This window comes from Porites lutea, chromosome 1 (assembly GCF_958299795.1).
Source record: "Porites lutea chromosome 1, jaPorLute2.1, whole genome shotgun sequence".
Taxonomy (NCBI): Eukaryota; Metazoa; Cnidaria; class Anthozoa; order Scleractinia; family Poritidae; genus Porites; species Porites lutea.
This window is the reverse complement of record NC_133201.1, coordinates 6606208-6631713: the sequence shown is the minus strand read 5'-3', so window position 1 is coordinate 6631713 and position 25506 is coordinate 6606208. Positions and strand designations below refer to the sequence as shown.

At 38.2% G+C, this 25506-nt stretch overlaps 2 protein-coding genes across 2 annotated transcripts; both read left to right on the top strand.

The window, feature by feature from the left end:
• Nucleotides 1-1365: 1365 nt before the first annotated feature.
• On the top strand, nt 1366-11914 carry LOC140943839 (RING finger and CHY zinc finger domain-containing protein 1-like). The gene is made up of 4 exons (XM_073392953.1): nt 1366-1631; nt 2242-2369; nt 11188-11308; nt 11825-11914. The coding sequence occupies exons 1-4, from the start codon at nt 1419-1421 to the stop codon at nt 11912-11914; spliced, it is 552 nt and encodes a 183-aa protein (XP_073249054.1). The 5' UTR covers nt 1366-1418.
• A 62-nt stretch (nt 11915-11976) lies between these two features.
• Nucleotides 11977-25292, top strand: LOC140938797 (uncharacterized). The gene is made up of 8 exons (XM_073388359.1): nt 11977-11996; nt 12650-13122; nt 16781-17144; nt 18115-18791; nt 20236-20657; nt 21706-21822; nt 24081-24169; nt 24974-25292. Exons 1-8 carry the CDS (start codon nt 11977-11979, stop codon nt 25005-25007), a joined length of 2196 nt encoding a protein of 731 aa, XP_073244460.1. The 3' UTR covers nt 25008-25292.
• Nucleotides 25293-25506: the final 214 nt, after the last annotated feature.

Genomic DNA, 25506 nt, shown 5'->3' with positions numbered 1-25506 from the left:
TTTATAAAGTTTTTGAATTTTAAAAGGAGATGACGCTGACGCTGACCAGCAAAATACTGTATCGCGCCTTCAAAATCACCTTTTTTTTCCCGCACTTTTCCCGCACCAATCACAAGCGGGCGCCAGACCGCTGTCAAATTTTGAAACCATGGAAATTTTTTTGGCTGCTATTCTTAGAACCGCGAAGAAAAAAGGAACCAATTGGCGATAAGAAATCCACATTACGTAGGTAGTTTTTCCACAACGTGTGTTGCCATATTTGTTTGGACGTCCGAGTCGTGGTTTGCAAGATAAGAAGTAGATGGATTTTAAGAGAAAAGGCGGACTGCAAGCAGTTTAGATCGTACCCGATTTCACCCAAAAAGAATGAGTGGCCACGACAGCAGCGATCAAGATATTCTCTCAAGCGACTCGGAAGAAAGTTTTGAGAATGAAAATGATCTCGGAAATCACTTACAAGACCTTTTCGGTAACTCGCACCACCAGACTAGCCTCGATGGGGCCAGTTTGCAGGAGAAGAAGCCTGTGCTCGCTGATCTTGATGAGGATCTAGGGAGTAGGGCACTTTTCCACGAAGACTGTGAAAAGCGTCACAAGCAGCCCTATGGTGCTCACTTACAAGGTAAGTTTACCACACTCGAACCGTTCGATATTCGAATTTAATCGGACATGATCATACAAAAGTAATGTTTTTAACCTGCATTTATAAAGTTCATTTTCCAAACCCAGTTGAACTCGTTCGAGCTTTGTCAACAGTCACTGAAATAGACTAGTGTTTTGAAACAAAGGCGATAGCATGTAAAATCGTAGAAACCCCCACAACTATCTTAAATTGTTAAATACATTTTTGTCCATCAGGCCCCAGTTGTTCAAAAGCTGGATAAGGCTATCCACCGGATAAAAATCTATCCAGTGGATGGATGGCGATTTATCCGGTGGATAGCGCAATCCAACATTTGAACAGTAGTTTATTTAATTTGGACCAATAATAATCTTCTTTATTCGCTAAGTGCTTTGTTATATTCAGTGTGTACATTTCCTACAGCGGATACCATAGAAAATTACAATACTTGGTCAAGCGATCAGTGTTCTCTCCACGAAACCAATATTATTCTTTTCTGTTGTTTACTTTAAGTTCAAATTTTATTCTCCTTTCTCTCTGGGGTACTTTTATGTATGGTAAGATTTAACACATGTGTTTGAGAAGTAATCAGGTCTTGAAATGCTACCTGAGTACAGGACGCCTCATTATTACGGCCAGTTTGCTTTGTCCCCAGGGAAAGGGCCTCCTAAGTGTCCTTATTAACAGGGTTTGACTGTTAGCAGGTTCCTTTGCAGGATATCAGCTTGGAAATACAACTTCTGATGGCAATGTTGTTTTTGCTGGAGCATCTTTACTTGGTGCTGAACACTCTACAATGGAATCTCTGCTGAGGCCTTCTGAAGAACCTGGTGCCATTGTTGAAGTGATGGAGGGGAAAGAACCTGAGCTGCTGGAAATAGAAAGGAAAGAACAACTTTTCAGAGAACAAAGAGCTAGAAGACATAGGAGAGAGAGAGAAGAAAGAGAGTTGTCGGAAGCTGAGAGTTGGCAACAACAGCAAGAATCCATCACTGCAAGATCACAGAGGGTATGTGAACATTATCAACGACACTGCACCATACAATTTCCTTGTTGCACACAATTCTATCCAACTTAACTTAACTTCAACTTTATTTAACTTTCAACTTTATTTAAATTTGAAAATATAGCAAAAGATACATTGGGACTGGCCTGCAGTTAGCGAGGCTATTCGAGGCAGGTCAGGCTACATAATTTACAACAAACTAGACAAATACAAAGAAATTAGGCGTTATTTAAGTATATACATTTTACATTAAATAGCTAGTATCCATGCCATCACTGTCACAACATCTCAAAAGCTTGTGAGAATGAAGAGGCTAAAGCTTGTCATGCCACTTACCTGAAATGCTCTTACTGTCAGCATGAACAGGAGGTAATCTTTTATTCTCATTTCACACTTCTAGAATTAATGGGCTGAAGGCATGGTTCTTGAGACTGTATTTTTCTATATTGACACAAAATGGTCTATCCTCTATATCACTTTCTCCTGCACTTGTTTTAGTTTGTTTTCTCCTAGTTTTCAATAGAAATGTATCGTTCCTTTTTTTTGGAATCAAGTTGCATTTTGAACAAAACTTGGTTTACCAGTAAATGTTTTCTCATTGTTATCATTACAGATTGGTGAAGACAGTGCCAGATGTCATAAGTGTCAAAGGGAAATGTCTTCCTATTTCTGCTCCATCTGTAAACATTTTACCAGTTTGGACAAAAATCCTTATCATTGTGAAAAATGTGGAATATGCCAGTAAGTCAAGAAAATATGTTGTTTTTCTTGTAAAATAATTATGATGATAATTATCATTAAAATAAGACTTACATTTATATATTTGTTTATGAAAATTTCAATGATGCTTTATGCTGTTTTTTTGTCTTTCCAGTTGTCTTAATGAATGTAATTACAGCATGAAAGGAGAATTGGGTGGCACAAAGTTCTGTTACCAATTAATCATAACTATAACAAAATTTGTACTCATTTAAGGTTTTTGAAATTTAAATAAACGTTCTGAGAGTATTTTGCTAGAAATGAATAACAAAAGCCATTCAAATGCACGCACATGATAGCGCATAGTGTCCAATTACTTAGCCGTGGTGCATACTATCCAATTTACTTAGGCATGATGCATACTGTCTTTTAATATTATACTGTCCTATTAATGCTGACAGTTCATAGCCAATCAGATTTGAGAATTTAGTTATAGTAATGATTAAAAGTGTTTTTTTTTTTTTATTGTATCAGCATTAATTTTATTTGTCATTTTAGGATTCAGCAGGACAAGTCATTCCATTGTGAAATGTGTAACGTGTGTTTAGACAAACGCCTTAAGGGAAATCACCAGTGTCGACCAGATTCAGGTCATGTTGAAAGCTTTATTTGCTTGGAGGTGAGTTTTAATCAACAGGGATCACATACCATTAATTCTGCCACCCCCTGGACCATGAATTTCTTGTTGTTTCAAATAACAAAATTTTTGTATCAGATTCTCAGATTAGAAAATGAGTGATTTTTGTTATATACCATACATGAAAGTTTGATTCAAAAGAGTGTAGATGCATGATGTACATTGTACAAACAGGATGGTCATAGATATGGTTCCAGTGACATTTTTCACCAAGCTACTTTTATCATATCTATCCGTTGAGTAGAAACTAAGATAGGAACTCTGCTTTAATTACATTGTATGTGTCTTAAAGCTGTTGTAGTAAATGGCGATGCTGATCCAATTGTTTGTTTTATTATTATTTGTAGGACGCATTCAGTGGTGGTCAGCTGGTTTCACCTTGTCTACACATTGCCGGCAGAGGATTTGCCAATGATGCTGTGACACAGAACAGCATGTAAGTCATCATGTTTTGACAAATTTTTGTAAACTAAAGTAATTCTTATGTCAGATTTTGAAATGATAACTAAAGCTGGTTTGAGATTATGCTTGTTAATAAATGCACACTGTTTGGGTGACCAGCACCCTTCTAAACCTCTTATTTTATTGGTCCCTATAACCTGCACTACCTATTGTTTTCAGGGATAGGGGCATTGTTATGTCACCATCTCTTTTGTTTTCCCAGCCAATCACAAATCTTGTTTGGAATAGGCGCAGGTCTGCCCACACTCTTACAAAGAAAATTGAGTAGAAACAGGGCCATCCAGCAAAGGGCACAAGATAACGGATATTAGTACTAAAATTCAGCTAGTGGTCTAGTGGTCTGCGTTCGGATTGGTTGAGCTACTACTAGGCTATAATATGTTTTATTAAAAACTGAATCATTGGATAATGCAATTCTAGCATTTTGATTGGCTTAGCCGTTATAGCATATGAGCTATTATACCATGCTCTCCATATATGGTCGGTGTACGCGTCAGTTTAAAATTGGAAGTTAGCTGAGATTTTTTTTCGCGAAGGATAGAACGGTGCCCGAAGCAAATCATTTTAATTCATTTCTTAGAATATTAGAAATGCAATTTCATTGAAAGAAAAAAGACAAAAACAAACAAAAAAGCCACAAGAGCTTGTTTGAAAGTTTGTCGAAAAACACATGGAACTGAAGTACCTTGACCAGCTACGAAAGAAGACAAGTGTTGTTTCTTCATGATTGCGAAGCCATTCGCCGATCGAGTCACTCGCCGATAGATAACTGCAGCTTGTTTATCCGACATCAAGAATATAAATCACAAGTAACCAGCTACAAATACAGGCTATGTAGCCATTCACTAGAGCAATCGAGGCGGCAGTATAGCTTCTTTTCTCGTTCAGCAAAACCAGCTTGTGGCTTCAAACAACTTCATAACAAGCGACCGAGGTAATAGTTTCTCTCCGTTGTTTTTACTTTCATAACTGCACCGAAAATTCAAATTCACAGTAATTTCGACGGCTGTCACTTAAAAATTCTTTTCCTTCACATTATCTGCCAGGTCTTTTTAGCTGTTCTTCTGTGTAAAATCCTAGAATCCCGATGAGTTTTTAAAAAACTAATGTTCATTGCTACAATGTTTTGATTTTTCATTCATGCAGTCTAGGCGAGTCCGTTCACGCATTGACAGTTTTGATAGACGTGTGACATGTGAATAGCGGAAGTCCCTTGTCTTTTCCGGTTTGTTCTAGTCGGGGAGATGCAACGAGATTCTGTGGGCGTTTTTAATAAAACAATTATTCCACTCGCACTTGTTGGATATGAGATGATTATAGCCAACTTGGCGCTACGCGCCTTGTTGGCTATCTATCATCTCATATCCAACGCGCCCTCGTGGAATAATTGTTAAATAGCCCACTGGTTGCAAAAAGTGCCAGCTTTGAAAACGAAAACAATGGTGGCTGAATCGTGTTTTGCTAGCTATAGTTGTTTTGTCTCAATATTTTTGACCAGCTAATTGGACTTTACTAAAACAATTATTCCTCTAACTCTCATGGCCTCTGAGTCAATAGCCCACTCTGACTCAGAGCCCAATCAGGCTCAAGGAATAATAATTGCTAAGTATTTGCTGTTTAACTCATTTCCCCTGGATCCTATTAATATCGTTCTCAAGAGAACGATAAGGAAAAAATTTTCGAAAATTTGCATTACTTCCGATCACCACCAAATTTGGCACACTGGAAGTGGACTGTTTTAGCCATTTACCAAGCTAGTTTCAGCCCCCAACCGTGTTATGCTTGTCTCGACAATTTTTTTGGAAATTTTACGATGGTTTTAGCGATCAAGAAATGCTTTTAAGAATGAATTTCAACAGTAGATAGGGTTTTACAATAGTTTTTGAATACCATTTGGATTATCAGATGCTGAATAACCAAGAAAATTGAGGTACAGTCGACTCCCGATAATTTGAACCTTCAAGGGAAAGAGAAAATAGTTCGAGTTACCAGGAGTTCGAGTTATCGTGGGTAAAATTATATAGAAAGCGAACTGGGGGAAAATGTAAATTGCTTTGAGTTAGCGCGGGGTTCGAGTTACCGGGATTCGACTGTACATGTAAACGATCTGTAAAAATCTTAACGTCTCACTTTGCACAATAGTGCTGCAAGCCACATGTTTTTCCAATGAAATGAAATACGTCTCGGTTTGGCTTTAACCCAAAATCCTGCCTCTTTTCCTGAAAATTTCTTTAAATTTATGTCTCCCAGTCCCATCTTCAAATTTTTAAGAAAAAGTCGCTAAAATTACAGTTTTTGTTGCATCACTCCTGTAATGGCTACCACGTGTTATTCCCGAATATTGATTCGTTGTTGATTTAATTTGTATTGTATTATGTTAAACCGCAAGATGTCGTTATTCCTTGTCCATTAGGGACGTGATTAGTTAAGTTCCACTCAAACCGCATTTTTGTTAGTTGGCTTTGTTTGGGCAAATGATAAGTCGTGTTCGTCGTTAGTACAGTTTGTCCAGTTTATCTTTGAAGTTGTTTGGTCAAGCTCTTACAAGGGGGACTGTTATGTAAGTTTGGTTCCTTCGCTTTGTCTGGGTTGTTCCCTATTTGTGGTGTTTTTCAATTTTGGACTTTCGGGCTTTCATCCAGAATTTGTGACCTTTTCATTCATCATTCACTATGGACAACTGTCACCTTGGCTGGTTTCGGCTCTAGGCCTAGACCAGTGTTTCCACTCGGACAGCCTAGCTCCTCTACTTGGTTTTTAGTTTGTACTCTTATTGGGCCTTTGTTTTTCATTGGTCGGTTAATGTAATGCCATGAGCTTTTCACCCTGTGTACATAGGGTTAAAATAGGACTGGAAAGAAGAAGCAATGGAAGGTAAAAGAGCGGCTAGTTTGTTCGTGTATGGTCAATCATGCAATTGCATTTAAAGATAAGGTACGAAAACATCCCAAAAGTAGGGGGTACATAAGTAAGCCGAGCGGTAAGTAAAAGGACGCACAACACTGATAACACTTCAGGAAATTAAGAAAAGAAACAATTTGTAAACTAAGCTGACACCAAATAGCTGATAACGAAATAACCTGCGATCAGGCGGTCCTGCTCCCCTTTTTCTGACTTTTTGTTTGGTAGATGAAGAAGCGGGGCGGCAAATAGAAAGAACATACCAGATCCGCTAAGCCTAGCTAAGGCCACCTAGATTAAGCCATGTTAGACAGGGTGAGGAACTGGATGGGTGTTGTCAACACATGGAATCAAACAACTTTTCTTACTTTATTTGGATCATGAGATGTTGTCTTGTTGCCATTAAAGAAGCTGTTTTATTTTTTCTCTTGTTTCCTGTTTCTCGGAGTTGTTAGTCTTGCCATGCCTTGGTTGCGGGTGTCTAATGCCTTTTATGCCTCTTTGAGGTTGCTTAAGGCTGGCTATTCTGATGGGCTTCCCTCGCTCTCCCTCTTAGTTTTCCCTTACTTTATGTCGGTGAATCACCTGTTTGGACACTTTTTGGGGCCTTTCTTGCAATTTACTGGTCATGCAAACTAGCATAAGTGGGGGAGGGCAAGCCCACCAGTTTTGTTGGCCTTGCTCCCTCCCCTGATCGGGCCGAATTGCATGCTCATTCAGCAGTATCCTGTATTCCTTTTATTTGCATCCAGAGAACTTACTAACAGTCAAGCTCAATGGGAGGTCATTTCGGAAAAAGTTCTTCCCCATGAAGAGCCTAAGTGTTTAATACCTGATTAAGTCCATGAAGATTGCCTTTCAAGGCAGATTCGAGGGGTAATGTACCTTATACCGTTTCCCCCTGATCAGAGTTTGAGGAATTTACTTCCACTATTATACTGCAACATTAGAAATGTCTGCAATTTGATTGGCTTTGAGCAGTGGTATTTTGGCTTAATTAGAAATACCTTCATGTGAAAGTTACAAACCTTTGGTGGGTAGTAGTATACTGCAAACAAATAATTATATGGTGCATAAATGGCTTGTGCACACTTTGGGGCAAGGTTTGAGAGGCTCAACCCCCTTTATTTCATCATGCTCATATATGCTGAGCCTTTAGAATCCGAATTGTGCCATGACAGATGCTTTCTAAAAAGGATATTTTGTGTATTACACCCTCTCCCTTGGCTGGGAGGCTGGTGCTTATGTGTATCACACAACTGGTTTATTGGCCACTAGTTACATTATAATTCTTGGAGTTCACCCTATTCCTGATACTTCAGTGATTTTCATGCAGGCCAGGTTGTGGTGCACAAGGTATTAAACCTTCTAGAAAGTCGTCTTCTGCTTCTCCTTGTGCGACAGTTGGTTGGTCTACCTTTCTGGCTGTACTCCTTTTCATTAGCGTTCATCCCTCCGGGAGACTAGAAGCTCAAGATGAAGGGCTTAAGAGCATCATTCATTCTGAATCAGGATACTGTGAATCTTGGAAGCTCGCAACGGCTCACAGGCAAAACCACCTTGTTCTCACAGCTTTACTTTACACCCGTGCCTCAACACCTTGCCATCTCATTAAGCTCCCCTAAGTCCATTAATGTTTCTGTTGTCCTTCTCAGGGGTATTCTATATTAAAGATTTATGGATATCTGGTAAGGTGTCCCCATGTTTGAGGGGCATGTAATTAGAACAAACAGTCCTTTTTGTGATATGTTGAATTCGGGATGGGGTGGTGTAATTTCCCTGTTGATTGTGGAAATTCCATTAAAGTGCGTGACAGTACTGGTCTGAGCGCCCCCCTGCTTCCAAGCCTCTTGGCTAGTATTAAGTCGTATCAGGCCTAGATACCAAGTTGATACCTATCTACGCGTACAGTCAACTGTTAGTTCACACATGGAAAAATCAAGGTGCGGGCAGCTGAGGAAAGCTCTTCCCATCGTCATCTAGTCATCCACCTTGCCAATTTCTTATCCCCCTGTCCTTGGTGGATGTTCCCTTTGGAGGTAATCTTATGGACGCTCCCCAGGGTTCTCTCCGCCAGTACTTGCATGCTGTTCCTTCTTGTTTAGAGTAAGCTAGAGAAAGAGGCCCTCATTATATCACTTTATTGACCTTAGTTTGACACCCCTTTTGATGCTTACTCACCTTGTCTACCAAAGAGTCTACCATAGTTAACGTTTTTTCCTTAGACTCTCTATCCTTTGGACGTCGCTCAGTAAGTCTTTCCACCTTTGACTTTAGCTAGGATAGCACTTTGGTTCCTTGCCTCCCAACCCTGTCTTTTTTATACCTCCTTAGCCCCGTCGTTACCGGTGGCTTGTTATCTCGAGTGCACTATTGATTTTTTTTATTGATTTTGTTCTGCTTTGTTGTGTAACAAATGTTCATATGGAGAACTACAACTGTTTCCTTTTCACCAAATGTGTTGGCAAAAAGGTTTCTTTCTGATAACTGGGGTCACACTTTCCTCATAGGTACCAGAATAATGGAGCCTCTGTCAGCGCAAAAAAAATCTGGAAGATCACAATTAGACTGGAGGCTTAGTTTTCAATTAATTTCCTGTCCTCTTTACAGCCCTACAAGAGTTTATCTTAGACCTCACCAAAAGATGTTAAATCTTTTTTATCAAAGTTGGCAAAGGCAAACAATGCTGCGTAACAACTCATGTCAGTCCCTTGATTGAGAATACGCAGACTTGTACAGCTGTTACTGTTCTCGCACAGCAATTAGTCTGCTGGCACAGTGTTTTGAAATGCTGCGTCGCACTTGTTGGTCAAACAGTAACTTAAATATTTATTAGGTACAGTTACAGGCTAGAGGGCCTCTGTATATTATTGGCACGAAACAATAGAAATTAGTCGTGTTCCACGTAAGGTATATTCTGTTAGGTACCAGCTGTCTATCCCGAACATTACTGAACCACACTCGAGAGCTTGGATTTTTCTTGCTTGGTTTTCTTCTGGTGACAGGGTTTCTGATCTTCCTATTATATAAATGCAGTTGAAGTGTCAGAACATTCTGATGGCTCTTTCCTCCTGTTTCACAAATGCGCGGCTAAATGTTAAGAGAGATCTTGGAGTGCGGAATTTGGAATCTGGGTTTTTGTGTTAAACTTACAGAATAGCTCTATTTTCGATAGTCGAATCCTTGCTTCTACTATGCGGGCGAGGCTCGTTAAATATGCTTTAGTCGAGCACGCACTGAATTTGCAAACTCCTAAATACCCGGCCAACACCTTGTCAGATGCCTCATGGCTGATAGTTCGGTTCAAATTATTCAAGGTAGTTCTTCTACGGAATATCTTGGCAACGCTTTTCGTGATGGCGTCATTCTTGTAGTCACCAACTTAGAACCGAAACAGGTAGATACGAAAAAATCCCTAGCAATAAAACGACATGTTCCTTTTGTAACAGTAACAAAAGTGAAGATGAAAATCATTTCCTACTAGATTGTAAGGCGTATTCTAAGATGAGAGTCATATTTTTCTCCAAAATAGAATTAAAAATAACCTAACTTCAAATCTCTCGCGCATGATACTTTAATAGCTCATCTTATGAATTCTTCTGATTATCTGATTAACTGTCAATTAGTTTTATTTATCTCGCAATGATTTGAATTAAGAAGCAAATTGATCCATATCAATGAATGAATGAGATCTGTAATGTTTTACATTAATTAGTTGAATTAGAAATTAAATTTAGAATAGTAGCTTTTGCAATACTGTATTTCATATCTGGTCCTGCGAATAAAGCTTTTGTTGCTGTGGCTGGCGTTAAGCCGACAATTTTGATAAGTGCTTGTGTTGTCGTTTTAGTTACGGGTGATGGGGTTGGGGAGGCCAGTGGAGACCTTTTGCTTCATCTTAGGCTGTCCTTCGCCTCCAAGCAAAGGACTTGCATGTCCCGTAACTCATCTCTTGAGTCCCAGGCCTTTGTTATACGAGTGTCCACTGGGAATAGATTACTATTCCCGGTGCTCGTTCACGTAACACTGTCCTTAATTCTGACGAATTGGTAGTGAGAGATCTATTTCAGGAGTGTGTGTGCGTTTCTCCCTCAGGAGTGGCTTTCTCTATATAAAAGTAAACACCTGTGTAAGCAAATTTCTCCAGTTTGGCTGTACGGGCAGAAGGATTGGATTCATGCGCCCGTCGAAGCCCCTTGTGGGGGTGGGGGGAGTCTACACCCGTTTTGCTTTGGGGTTCGTTTGTTTAACCCCCCTCCCCCCCCCCCCCCTCCCCCGATTTTTTATCTCATCTTGGTCTAGTCCTATCACCTTCTCGCCTGCAGACTCACATGTCCCATAACTCATCTCTTGAGTCCCAGGCCTCTTGTTATGCGAGCATCCACTGGGAATAGATTACTATTCAAAACTTAATTTTCTACTTTCACAGCAGGCCGGAAATAATATATATGTATAAAAAAAACCCTAAATTTGTAAAGGAAAGAAACTAAATTAGAAGGAAAAAGATGCAAACCTAATAAGTGAAACAGTACAGCAGTAAAGTGTAGCTTAAAGGAATAAGTATTATTGAAATGACACTAGCATTCACATATCCTTTATGCTGTATGCTGTTTTTTAAATAATTGATTGCTTTTTCCAGTTGTCTAAAGGAATGTAATTACAGGAAAGAAAAGCCAGGCAAAAATAATCAATGTCAACTTTGCAAAACTGCTTAAATACTTATTAATCTTATGATGTATTGAATGATATTAATTGTGTTGTCTTTTTAATGAATCAGCATTATTTTTATTTGTCATTGAGGATTCATAAGGACAAATCATTTCACTGCGAGACTTGTAACGTGTGTTTAGACAAACGGCTTGAGGGAGATCACAAATGTTGTCCAGATTCAGATCATGATGAATGCTGCATTTGCTTGGAGGTGAGGTTGAATTAACAGTAGATACACACCATTAATGGACCATGAGTTTCTGGTTGTTTTAAGTAAAAATATTATTGTATAAGCTTGTCAGATAAAAAAGAGTTTTTTTGTTGTATAAGTTTGAGTCTAAAGTGTGTGGATGATAGGATAATCATAGATGTGGTTCCAGTGACTTTTTTATCTGAGCTATTTTTTTAGCAGTATGGGGGGGCTCATATCTATCAGTAGAGTAGAGTTAAGGAAAGGGACTCTCCTTTACAGTGTACATGTGTATGTTACTAAAATTAAATTCAGGTCAAAAATTTTTTAAGCTAGGTTGATTCTTGATTTCCTTTGTCTCCTAGCCCTAATTCTTAATTAATTAGGACTAGAACACAGAGGAAATTGAGAATCAACCTACTTTAAAAATTTTCAACCTGAATTAATTTTAATCCTGACCTGTAACATTATCTCAAAGCTGTTGTATTGAATTGCAATGCTGATTTGATTGTTTGTTTGTTTTTTCATTATTTGCAGGATGCATTGAGTGGTTGCCTTATATCACCATGTTCACACAATGTCCACAGAGAAAATGCCAATGTTGCTGTGACACAAAGTGGCATGTAAGTCATCATGTAACTCTTTTGCTGACAAATTTAATGAATTGTTTTTTTTCTTTGAGAAAGGTGATGCAGATGGGAAGTGCAATGTAAGAAATAAGATTAGTTGTTGCTGTACTATTAATTTATTTACTATACGGGTTTGTGATTAATACAGTCGAACCTCTCCGCAAAGGCTTAACCTCGGGGACAGAGAGAAGTTGCCATTTTCAAAAGGTGGCCATTATGGGGCGGGGGGGTAGGGATGTGATACAACATTTTTAGGGACTGACAACATGATTGTGCTAAGTTCATGCTTACTGTATCCTTTAATGGAAATCCAATCATAAGTGAAATCTAGAGGTAAAATACACCAAAAAAACTTGAATAATGTTTTGAATAAAAATGTTAATGCGACAAAACAAGAAAGCATTCGCTATAAGTGGTATCATAGACAATTTAAGCTCACTGTGGCATCTGCACCAATATGAATTCATAGAACACGATTGCCGTGATTAATCATCAAGGTACGTACGTATCAAATGTCATGACCATTCTTGACGTTTTCATCAGTTGCTGAAAAACCTGGCCGTTATACGTTGTCGAAAGGTTAATTTGACAGTTGGGGACGCGCTGTAGTGGCCATTGCTATTGTAGTGTATGGACTGTCCGCCGGGACAGAAGAAAGGCCATTGTGGAGAGATGGGCGTTAGTTGTGGTTCGACTGTAAATATTATTGTTTTACATTTTTCTCTTTTAACAGAGAGGATAATAATCATGGCTCGTGTTTATGTGAAAGATGCACATCTTTCAGAGAAGACAAAGGAGTGTCTCTCGAGGTGCCTATAATATATGCAGCCAGCAGTAATTCTTCCACACAAAGTTGGGCTGACATTGATGACAGTTCTGCTCAGTCACAAACCTCATATGCTGATGTATCCTTAGAAAATTTCAGTGAGAGCAAGAGTGTTAGTTGGTCTGACTGCTCAGCCAATTCTCAGATTCCACTTGAAGCTGATTCATATGCACCAGATGAGGGATTTGTTGAACCTAAAGATAATCTGAAAAATCGTCTAGAAGACCTTTTACATAACTCGTGCCTCCAAACTAGCCTGGATGGGTCTAATCTGGTAGAAAAGAAGTCCATCCCTGCTGATTTGGAGAATCCCGAGGGGGCTTTTCTTCTTACAGATAAAGAAAAACGTTTCATGCAACATTATGGTGCTCACCTACAAGGTAAGCTTAGCATACATTATTTTTGCTTTGTCATTGTGTAGTTCCAGAAAAGATCCAGACTACCCCCACAGAAGGGACTGGAAATTCCTGAAGGGTGGGAGGTTCTCAAAGACCCCAAATTTAAGTAAATGTATTCAAGCTTGATTGGAATTTCCAGAAAGGTGGGAGGGTCTAAGGAAAAATCCCTTCCATGGGGGAGGTATGGATAATTTTTGTAACCACACATTTTGCTTGCACACTTACATACAGCACTTGATCAAGGGGTCAGTATTCTGTTAACATGAAAACAACATATCACTACAGGGCATGAAATTGCACCTAAAACATTTGCCAGTGCGCCTAAGTTTGCTGTTGTTGCAAACTAGATTCAAAAGTTAGTCGCCAACCAGAACTCTTTGGGTTCTGTACACAGGGTGCAAAGAAAGTCAGTTTTACAGCCTGCCATTCGGGCAAGCTGTAGCTAGCATGTATTAGCCCACAAGACATTTCAACTAGCTCCAAAACCCTTTTTGATTAGCAAGATTGATTACAATCCTTCTGTAATTTGAATTTCCCCAAAAAACAGTACTTGCACGTCAGGCAAGTTAAGAACAAAAATCACTAGCCCGATGGCAAAATCCACTAGCCGCGGGCTATCAGACACGACTTTCTTTGCATGCTGCATACATCCTACCTTGTATCGGGGAATTAAATAAAGCTTAAAGGTAGATGAATCGGCACAAACGACTTTGGTTTGTCGGAAAATCGTCACAAACTCTTCAAAGTGAACATGTCAACATCCACCATCTTGGATTTTCCAATAGTAACGTTGTATATTGTGGAGTGTGGATTCAAATGTCCCTTTTGCTAACAAGGCGTATTGCTGGCTTCCAACATTCTGTACTTTTCTGATTCCATGTGCTCTCATTTAACTTTATTATTTTAAAATGAGTGTCAACATAGACAGCGATTGGAAAAATTTGGATATGTTCCTATAACCTGAGATCAGGCTCTATTTTCGTTTCGCTTTGTAAATAACATTCCAACAGGCCTAGCATGTAAGAGAGAATGTATGAGAACTGTGAAAATTGGGCCTGATCTAAGGTTGAATATGTTGCTTATATGATTACTCATTCCAATCAAGTTATTATGTGCTGTGACTTCTTCTTCCTTGGCTACTAAATGAATTAGATTTTGTAAACAAGGCATGAAAGAACTACAGCAAATATATTGACATAAATATATTTGTGACCATGAAAGGCAAAACAGACACTAACAGGAAACCATTCAAATGGGAAAAATGCACAGTTAACGAAGGGTCTACAAAGCGTTCAAACAGATGAATAAAATATACAAACGGATTAGCAACCCATTCAAACGGATGAATAAATGATTTGAACAAATTGGCAATCTGTTCAAACAGATGAATGAAATTCTTGAACGGATGGGCAATCTGTTCAAATGGATGAATAAATTTTTCAAACCGATTGGCAAACCGTCTGAACGGATGAATAAAATTGTCCATAGATCTGTTAAAGACACTGGCATTCCGAATGGAACTGTGGCAATGTTTAACCGTTAATTTAATTTTATTACAAATTCTCCTGATCAAAAATGAAAATAGTATTTTGGTTTCTGTCTCATCCCTAGGCGACATGATACCTCAGTCTAAGGTAGTCTCTAGTTCACTCATATTAAACACTCGTGGCAAATTTTATTTATTCAGCAAAAATCAGTTCAAACGATTGTTTGAGATGTAAATTGTCTCTGAAATAATAATCGTTCCAATTGGACCAGAACTGGAAATGTTGATCCGTTATTTCAGTTGATGCTTGATAATGATATTTTAGGGTTGTTCTAGATTCATGATTGAGGAAGGAAAGCATATAATTTTTCTTACCTTGATTTCATATCCACCTCGTCGCTTGGTGACTTGACAGCCTTCAGTCTAGTTCACTCGTGATGAAAATAATTAGGTTTCTGCTTTGCAAAAATTTATGTTCAATTTTCAATTCGGCTGTCGCCTTATGATATAAGTAATATGTTTGAAACATTTTTTTTTTTTTATTTAGTGCGTGATCACATCTCAGATTTTTACAATGTTTGTAAAACGTTGTAACCTGATGCCACTATGAAAGAAACATTACTTATGCACACGTGAAGCTGCTTTGTTATCGCGTGACATTCACTTCAAGGAAAACTCCTCTGCTCTTTGTATGGGATAACAAATGATGCCAAATCGTTTTTTTCATTGGAACAACTATAAGTCACAAAATCATTTTCATTAAAACGTCGTTGAACTATCCTTTCAGTTTGTGAACAGGTACAAAAATCATTCAAACAGACTTCTTAACCGTTCGAATGGATGTTGCAATCGTGCGAACGGATGCTAAATTTTTTGGAACGGATAGGCAAACCATTCGAATGGTTGATCAATTGCTTCGAATGGCTCTCTTTAAGTGTTCAAACGGATAATGGACAGAAAACGGATGCTTGTCCTCTTGAAAAGGATAAACCTTAGTGTCCGTTTTGCCTTTCACAGTCACATTTATGGAGATTTGACAAGATAATATTTATAGAAGGGACGTGTCTTGTTTTTCTTGTTGTGATACAGGCAGGTCGTGCATTATGTAGTCCAGTAAGATATTTCATTAAGTTCATATGAGAAACAATAGTTTAGGAAACTGGTCAACTTAAGTTTCTGAATTATTGTTTGAAAGATATGTAGGAACTTACAGTTTAGGACATCCTTGTACATATGTGCTGATATTACAGTGCACATGTAATATATGCCAGTCTTTGAGATAAGTGGACATCCATGATCATCAAATTGGACAGTCTTTGATGGGAAACAGAACAATTAAATCCAACAAAATGATAAACTTACTCTTGAAATTTTGGTAATGTTCATTCGTTTCTGTTTGTTCCTTACTAAGTACATAACCAGAATTGTTGTTTGCTATTCTTTAGAGATATGAGCAAAAATGCTCAGGTATTCCTAAAGCTAGGAAACCTTACAATTTGGAATAATTATATGATGCATTTTTCACACAGCTCTTTTTTTGTATCCCCAAAAAACATGGCTACTAACTTTTTGGACTTGCCGACCACTTTGGAAAATTTAGGAGTGAGATGTCTCCTTGAGAAAAGTTAATTTCATGCCCTGCATTCTTTTCTGTGGTTAAGAGCCAATATTATTCTTCTTTGCCTTTTGGGTACATTACAGTCAAACCAGTAAAACCATGAACACTTGCTGCCAATATTTCAGAAATTTATGTTTATTGTGTTATGACCAATCACTGCGAAGATCGGGATGTGCAAACCAGATACAAAACCACAAACTGGTTAACGTTCTTGCTTGAAGTTTAGTTTTCTGAAGCCTGTTTGGCTTTTTTCTTGCAATGCAATAACAGTGCAGAAATATTCTGGTATTCATGGTTTTCCCAGTTTGACTGTCATAATATGATAGAGTTTAATAACGTACATTGTGACATGTGACTGAGCAAAGCAAACTTCACTTCAGACTTCAGAATTCACCACCACTTAGCTGCACCTTGTTGAATAACCAAAGTGCCTATGAAGATCTTCCTCGTTCTTTTAATCGTTCCAAAAGTGGTGGGTACGTACATGTGTTCTGAAGTTGTTCAAATCTTTGACTTGTTTGCTGGCTTCTTTGCAGGACATGAACTTGGAAATACAATGTCTGATGGTGTTTTACCTGGAGCATCCTCACCCAGCACATCTTTTTTTGAACCACTTCCTGGTGATTTTGAAAACTCCAGAGTTTCTGTGTTGAGCAACAGTGATCATAAATCGACAGACAACTTATTGCTTGCTCTGGAACAGCATGTTGCAGAGGCTTGTGCCCTTGTTGAACGTGTTCTTCAGGAGAAAGAGGAACAAGAACAGTTTGGAAGGGAGATAGAAAGAAAAGAACAGTTGATCAGAGAACAAAGAGCTCGAGAAAGGAGAGAGAGAGAAGAAAGAGAGTTGGGCTGCACGGGAAGAGAAGGTGCAGGTGTTGTGCTGACACAAAATGGCATGTAAGTCTCATGCTCTTTCAGTGATAACTTATTGTTTATAACTTATGAAATAATAATCATGCTGGTTTCAGATATTAAATAACAGTTACTGGATGAGGCTGAGTATCATCTGAAGAATTATCAAGATCGAGGCCAAGATTTCCTTATTCTTCAGATGATATGAAAGCTGAATTCAATTGTTTTCCTAGTTTAAAAACAAGCTAAAACATGCTTCCAGCTGTACCTCTATAACTGTAAAGTTCATCTTCAACTGCCTGTTTATTGTAAAGTTTAGGATAAATCTATTAAGGCATGCAGCATGCAAAGAAAGTACACCTGTAGTGTCTGATAGCACAGGGCTGATGGATTTTGCTATCGTGCTAGTGAATTTTGCTCTTAACTTGCCCCATGAAGTTTTTTTGAGAAATTCAAATTACATTCCATAGTTTTCTTTCTCCTACATTTTTGTGTTTTGCAGTGGTGTTAATTCTCGGTTTTCACTGTCACGCAATCAAAAATAAAATTGCAAAAAAGTGCTGTAATACCTCATGAAACTCAGAAGAATCGATCAATAGTTTCTTAGTTTGAATTTTGGTGACGTCATGTGAAAACTGAGAATAGTTTGCATTTTAAAACTCAGTAGGTTCAGGGTCAAACATCAAACCTCACACATGAAAAACATTCTCTCCAATGAGTGAGAAAATTATCTGTGATTTTGTCGCTAGCATCACGTTCATCACATCTGATGCTTGTTGTTTGACCTAGGCTTAAGAGGAAACAGCAACTGTCTGAAACTGACACCTATGGTAGACACTGCCCTGAAACACACACATTGTTGGTTCTTGCCACTTTCTTTGACTCTCTGGGGCAGAGAGTTCTCTTGTAAGACAGACACCTAGTGTTGGTCCAATAGGTGTCCATCTTAGAGAAAATTGATGCAGATGGGAAGTAATTAATAATGTGATTAATAATTTATTTTCTCTTTTTACAGAGAGCATCACAATCATGGATTGTGTTTATGCAAAAGATGCACATTGTCTGGGGAAGATGAAGATAAAGAAGTTTCTCCTGCATTGTCTACATTTGCAGATAGTAGTTCTTCCACACAAAGTCACGCTGCCACTGATAATAATTATGCTCAGTCACAAACCTCATCTACTGATGCAGCCTTGGAAACTTTGAGTGGGCTCAAAAGTGCAAGTATGTCTGACTCATGTTCAGCCAATTCTCAGATTGCACCAGAGGCTGATTCAATTGATGACGAGGAGAGTCAACATATCCTTTATGTGCCATTTCCAGAGGGTATAGCACGCAACTTCCTCGTAAGGCACACACAAGACAAGGACCTTTACGAGAGGGCTCTTTTAGAAATGTCATTACCGAATGACATTCCATCACATTGCACGTCGTCATCAAACCTGGGGCCTGTTCCTGATTTTGAATTTGGATCGCAAAGAGCCAATCCTTACTTTGGTGATGATGATACCAATCTACAGGGAAGCTTTGAAAGTTTTCTTTCCATGTTGTCTAGTGGACAACATGAAAGACAAGGCATGGATGAAGGTTCCTGGGCTGGAGCAGTAAGACCTCATGAGGATTGTCCAACAGCAGTGTTGGAGGCAGAAGCAGGGTTTGGAGATGACATATTTGTACAGAGTCCTGCAGATGGTATGTTGTTCTTTGGAAATGTAGGCAACTAGTAAGAAGCTTTGTGATTATCTCCAGATTTCCATGATGATAACGCCATGCACAATCGTCATGATACATGTAGCCAAAGGTTCCTAATGAAGCATCTTAACACTCTATATAATTATACATATTAGAATAAGATACTACTATAGTTGACCTTGTTTGTTTTTCAATACTGTAAAATGTCACTTATAAGCCAGGAGCTGATAATATAAAGTTGTTAAACAGCTCAGAACCACAGCTTCTTCTCTAAAAGTATTTTTGTGATTTGACATAACCAAGTTCCCCCAATTCTTCAGTACTTAGTCTTCAGTAAAATAGATGAATTGTTCATTGTTTCCATTTAATTGATAATTAATTAAGTTGTAAATAGAATTTTAAATTTCATTTTTGGGAGTGGGCTTTGGAAAAATCTTTAAGTTACATCCAGCTCTCTTCGCTTATATAATATCTTTGTGTTTCTGTTATCTATATGCCTGTCTCATGGTAATGTTAATATATCTCGTTATTTCTTATTAAGCTCTAGGTATTTCGCGCATTCGAAAAAAGTGAAATAAACCTGATTTAAATTTCACTAATTGACTTAGCCTCCCTCGCAGATGTTCTTAGGGGTTCGTTCCTGCCCCATGAACGTCTGCTGGAATGAGCGGTTAAATTCCTTTTCCATTGTTCGCAAATACCAGCTGGAGCTCACGTGCAGATTATCGGAGAACCAATCGGTGCTGTTGAAGTCAAAGTGTTGAGAAGCCAAACAAGACGTACAAGCTGACAGTAGAGTGTGATACATGTTTACGTGACCAAAGAGTTTTGCTCCGGATAAAGGAAAAATAGTAGATTAGGGTTGGCTTTTTGTATATTTCTCTCTGTAAATGCTGGATTAGATGCCATTTGTTTATGGAAGTGTCTTTTGGCATGGTGAGGCAATGGTAGGGTGGAACATTGTAACTGAACAAAAGGCGGAATGTGACTGTGAGGGTATCCTCTAGTATGAAGGCGTTTGAGTTAACTGATTAGTTTGTTTTAAAAGAACACCTTTCATGAGACCTTTCTGATCTTTTCTGGAGTCTCGCACGAAATGCCTTAAGGTCCAAAGTACACAGATCTGGAAGTGTGCTGTGATTGGTCTACGTTTTTTCCCGCTCATTTCAGCAAATGTTTGTTGGGGAGGATTGTGTGACAAGCCAAAAGAACAACCGCAGGGAAGGCTAGACTTGACTGAATATGTTAACACTTTTACAGAAACACTTACAGTGTGTGTACCTTAGTCTTTGTAAAAAAATGAACTGATTCTGTTGATGTTTTGAATACACAAGTGCTAGTTAGAGAGTTGCCAAGTCATGAGTCCTCATCAGTGAGTGATCTTAACAGCAGCTTGCTAGCTACGAGTAATGACTTGTTTCCTGTATATTCTTCTTTCTTCTAGGGGCTAGACCACAACAGGCCTTTGCCTCCGCCAATTCTCAATCACGCCAGTTCTGGAACCACACAGGTGCTAGACCCCGAGAGACTCAGGGCAGGCGATTCTCAGTTACAGCTGACTGGGTATCCCCAGTTGCTAGAGCCCAACAATCTATAGAAGATGAATCTCTTCTGTTTGATGGGGGAAGAGAAGGAACAGAAGAAGACTTTGAAGATGGCATAACCATTGCATGTTTGTTAAGGCACTCGCAAGATGAAGCCCTTTGTACTTGGGCCCTTCATGAGCATGTTTTCATGGGTGAAGAGGTTGAGCAATTACGAAGAAGAATTGAATGGAAAGAGAAGGTAATAAAAGGAAAGAGAGCATGTAAAGAAGACGAAGAAGAAAAAGAGTTGCGGGAGATGACTTGTAATGTTCAAGTACATGTAAGTAACTATAGTATATCTGTTTGTACACAACACAGTTATATTCTATCAAAACAAGACAGCAACTTAATAGGCATGCGAAATTTGCAGTTCGAGTTTCAGCTTGATTCACGTCGTTATTGTTTGCTGTGAAGATCTACACTGTATGTTCACTACGTACTGTATCCAAAAAAATAACAATGAACACTAGCTTACTCATAATAATATTCGCCATTATTGTCTTGAAGATGAAAAGTTCTGCATTTTTTGTTTTCTAGAATCAACAAACTTGACCGCAATTTCTTAATTTGTTTGCGCCTTGAGAAACCATGTGACATTGCTTTTTTCCCATCAATTCTTAAATGTGTGAAAAGATGGTGGTTATTGTGAATTATGTCTGTTGGCACAATAAATACATTGATGCAATTGGGGCAGGAGTTTAAGAATGAGACAAGATTTCACTTGTCAGCAGTAGATTACCTGCTGCCAAAATTTAAGACTCATTCCTGAGTGCAAAATATCCTGTCACATTTTCACCAATATTTATTTTTGGAGTCACGAAAGTTTTGAGGGTCGCAGTAATGTAACATTAAAGGAAATAAAGGAAATAAGGGTCATACTTAAAAAGGTTTGTGTCACATTGATATGGAAGTCAGAAGCATTAAGTCCTTCTTGACAAAATCATTTAGATGGAGCATTTTAGTTTCCCAATACGAAGTGCACATGCCATGACACATGTAAATACACTTGTAGTTAAAAAAAACAGTGCTAACTCCACACCATTTGATATGGGGGGAAGTTTAAAGAGAATGCGCAGGGGTGGAAAATGTGACCTACTCCTGCACTGTCCTTTATATTCCTTCTTTCTTGAGAAATTACACTACTTTTCATTCTTGATGTTTCATCAGTCTGAACAGCAGTTTCTCTCCAATTTGCATGAAATTTCATGGTAGCTACACTGTACAAGCACCTTTAAGTGTAGATGTGAACTTTAGAAAACTAGCCAGCAATTTTTTTCCTGTTGTTAAGATTAACTGGACATTGTTGTTTTCTCTTTTTTCTTTTTTAGACTGCTCATAAGGTGCCTGTGCAAGTCTGCTTCAATTGTAATGAAATAATTGATGCTCAACATCAGGAAAGTCACCCATGTCATCATCATCCCGATATATGCTGTATCTGCCAAGAGGTGAATTCTAAAATATTATCTTTTACAAAACTTATTTTCCATTTTGGAATAGGTCAAAATTAGTTTTCATCTAGAAAATGATTCTTGAATAGGTTATTTCAAGAGTTTATACGTGACTGTAGTTCTGCAGTACAATCTTAGTCCACTGAACACATAATGATATTAACAGTTATTACTGCATTATTAATTATCATTACATTATTATTATTATTATTATTATTATTATTATTATTTATCACTACAATATGTATTTCATATGGTGCTATTAATATGCATAGACTACTAGCAGACTCCTTTTAGTCTGCAGAGTCATAGCCTTCCACGCAGAAATTTTTAGTGGACCTCGTCTTTAATACCTCCCCATGAATGCCTGCTCAACCAAGAACAAAATTCCTTTCCCAAGCTTAACCAATCACTTTGTAATTTCCAAATTCTGGAAAGTTGGCCTTGACCGCAGGCTAATCCGATAATTGCTCAACCTGCATGAAACACTGGAAAAGCTTTATGACCTCTAATAAATGTGAGATTCAGAGTGACAAAATAAGATTAAAGCCCCATTGACACCGAAGCTTAAACATGTTTAAAAGCTGTTTAGCTTTCCCTCATAAAAGCTGCTAACTAACTTAAATTGATTGTAAATTTAATTCAAATTACAAAACATGTTGAATTTCATTTGAATCCTGTGTGAAACCTTGTATTCCAGTTTTCCATGTCTGTTTTTCATTTTTTTAAACCTGGTTTAATTAAACATGTTTAGTTGGTGTGAATGGGGCATAAGTCAGATTTTAGAATACTCCATGCACTGCATAACCTTAGCGAAGGAAAGAAAAGAAAGGAAATGGTAACTCTAGGGTCGCATTTTTACACTACCACGAGCTTAGGAGTTGTGTTTAGCCTGTCAACACTTTATTTCAAAACTGTTGATTGGTCACTTACCACGCGAATAAAACAGTGGGAAAGGAATGTTCTTTTCGGTTGAGCAGGTGTTTGTGGGGAGGGATGAAAGACGAGCTCCCGTAAAAACGTCTGTGTGGGTGGCTAGCAGAGTCACAGCTTGCCAGGACTCAACATAGAGAACTACCTGAACAGGGGACTGAAGGGAAATAGTCTTTTCCCTTAAATATTATTTGCTTTGTTCACTAGTACACAATGTGCTTAGTCACAGTCAATTTGAAAGAACTGTTGGCAATTATTATTGCAACTAATTAACAAATAGATTCCATGTTGCCGTGCGTCTGTTCAGTAATAGATCACAGATGACGTCAAAATGTCGTAAAAACAAAGAAGTGGCACACGAGCGGCAGGCGAGTGTGTCACTGTTGTTTTTACCACATTTTGACGTCCTCTGTGATCTATTACTGAACAGACCCACGGCAACATGGAATCTATTTGTTTTATACAATGATCAGAAAAGAAAAAGACTGATACACATACCTGCCTCGAACCGCTTGACCTTTTGAGGATTTGTGCTAGTTTAGGCATTTTTTACGTCCCAAACCCAACTTTCATCTTAGCTTCTTCTTTATTTTACTTGTGTACAGTTTCTTCAAAAAGTTTTTCGCCGTCTTTTCTTGCTCAAAGAAGAATAATAGCGAAAAGATTTTGCAAAACAGCGAGTCTCTCCTAGCGAAAACACACGATGGCAACTGCTTTGAAGATTTCTTGTAGTTTAGGCATTGTCAAGTAGTCAATAGCTTTTTTGGTCTCCGTTTCTCCATTTTTCTTCTTTGTAAATAGCTCCTGCTAAACTTTTTCCGAAGCTTTCACTTGCCTCAATCCGAAATAATCTCACAAACATTTTCAAAACCGCGTGCCATGTTGAACAAAATAAAGAAAACAAGTTTCCTATGACGTCATCCATGCATCTGTACTCTAATAGATCATGGGCAACGACCAATCACAGCACGCGTAGCATTCACATCATTGTATAAATCAAATTATTTAATATTATTTGCTATAAATAGAAACAAGTTTGAAAATGTTTGTGAGATTATTTCGGATTGAGGCAAGTGAAAGCTTCGGAAAAAGTTTAGCAGGAGCTATTTACAAAGAAGAAAAATGGAGTACCTGTTAAACCACACTCAAGCCCTGTATCCAACAATTATTTTCATTGAAAACCAACATACATATGTTAAGCAGAGGAGCAAAATGATAATGAGGACAAATGAGGGACTCCACCCCCCCCCCCCCCCCCCCTTATTTGATAAGTATGAATGAAAACGTTCAGCCTAGTTTACTGACAGGTATTTTCTTTTCAGTATTTGGATGACTTTATTGGGTGCACCGAGGTTCCATGTGGACACAAGTTTCATGAGGAGTGCTATATAAATATGCTTCTTAACAACATGTAAGTCATAATTTATTTTCAGATGGTGTTAATTGATACTCAGCATTGTTACTAAGGGTCACATTTTGCATGAAGAGCACTTTTGACCCTGGTTGTTCAAATGCCGGGGAGGGGGGGGGAGCTTCGCGTTCATGAAGGCTTTTATTTTCGAGCATCCTGTCAACCAATGGACTGAAAAGTATTTTAACCACCTCAAAACAAAGAATTTTACGAATGAAGGCTGCCTTTGCCGCTAGGGTCAATTTAGTAAAAAAAGTCGCAAACTTTTCCTGCTGTTCAAGAAAGACTAATGGGACAGAAGCCCACAAAAAAATTATTAGCCTGCAATGCTTCGAAAGGTGCCAGTCAACATTTAAATAAAGTAATCAGAGCAAATAGCTGTGTATACTTTTTGTTTTTCCGTATTTACTTCCTTTTCTTGTGACTGTGACTCTAAAGTGATTTCAACTGTCTGTTGATGTAATTGTTTAGTATGACTATTCAGAGGGAACCTCTTTGGCAGTACTTTCAGAAAGTGCTAATTATTTGTTTCAGCGTCGTACAAAATTGAATTTGTAAGTTTTGTTGCATGTTTGACTTTGGTTGACAAAGGGATCTTTCAATAATTGAAATTGTAACCTCTCTGAAGGAAGCTGTCTCGGCTCTTGCCTCTTGTGAAGTAAAGTTATTATTCAGTTAAAATCAAGTCTTGTGGCATTGATATTAACTTAGCTTATTTTAAAAATAGTAATAGGATGTATATAGGGGAATTTTTGTCAAGCTATGAATCATTGTTATAATTTAAATCTTTTTATTGCCTTTTAGAGAAACTTGCCCACTGTGTCGCCGACCATTTTGAGTCCTTCCCAGGTGCAACGCAGGATCAGTCTATCCACTCTACCAATGTTAGTTGTATTTTTACAAATTATAGCGGTTACCACTAACACATGCCCTCGAAGGATAAAGAGCTAGGTACTTTTAGGTACTATTGCCTTGGATGTGCTTGCATTTGCAGTGTCCTTTTTATATCAAAAGTTTACATCAGATGTAAGTTATATTTTTGGTCATATTTTTAGGACCATTTTTTGATAATAACAAATTATTATTATGCCTAAGATACATGGCTTTTTTAAAAAGCCTACTCCACGTGCACCCCTTACACTTTTAGGGAGCTTATGCAAAAAAGACAGTATTGAGAATGTTGAAACAGCTTTAGGTTTAATAACTAAAACAACAATTTTGTACATGCACTTTATGGTGCATTTCTTCACCTTCCCTTCAAGGTCATGGCGTGAAATTTCCTTATGTGACGGGTTCCAGATGACAAAATAATCACGACGACGAATATTATTGTTCTG

Bases quoted from the DNA above. Each gene is read 5' to 3' on its own strand.
- LOC140943839 (XM_073392953.1), top strand. From the start codon at position 1,419: ATGGAATCTCTGCTGAGGCCTTCTGAAGAACCTGGTGCCATTGTTGAA. The intron at 2,370-11,187 runs GTAAGTCAAGAA...TTTGTCATTGAG, and splicing joins GAAAAATGTGGAATATGCCA to GATTCATAAGGACAAATCAT. The intron at 11,309-11,824 runs GTGAGGTTGAAT...CATTATTTGCAG, and splicing joins AATGCTGCATTTGCTTGGAG to GATGCATTGAGTGGTTGCCT.
- LOC140938797 (XM_073388359.1), top strand. From the start codon at position 11,977: ATGCAGATGGGAAGTGCAAT. The intron at 11,997-12,649 runs GTAAGAAATAAG...CTCTTTTAACAG, and splicing joins ATGCAGATGGGAAGTGCAAT to AGAGGATAATAATCATGGCT. The intron at 17,145-18,114 runs GTAAGTCTCATG...CTCTTTTTACAG, and splicing joins GTGCTGACACAAAATGGCAT to AGAGCATCACAATCATGGAT.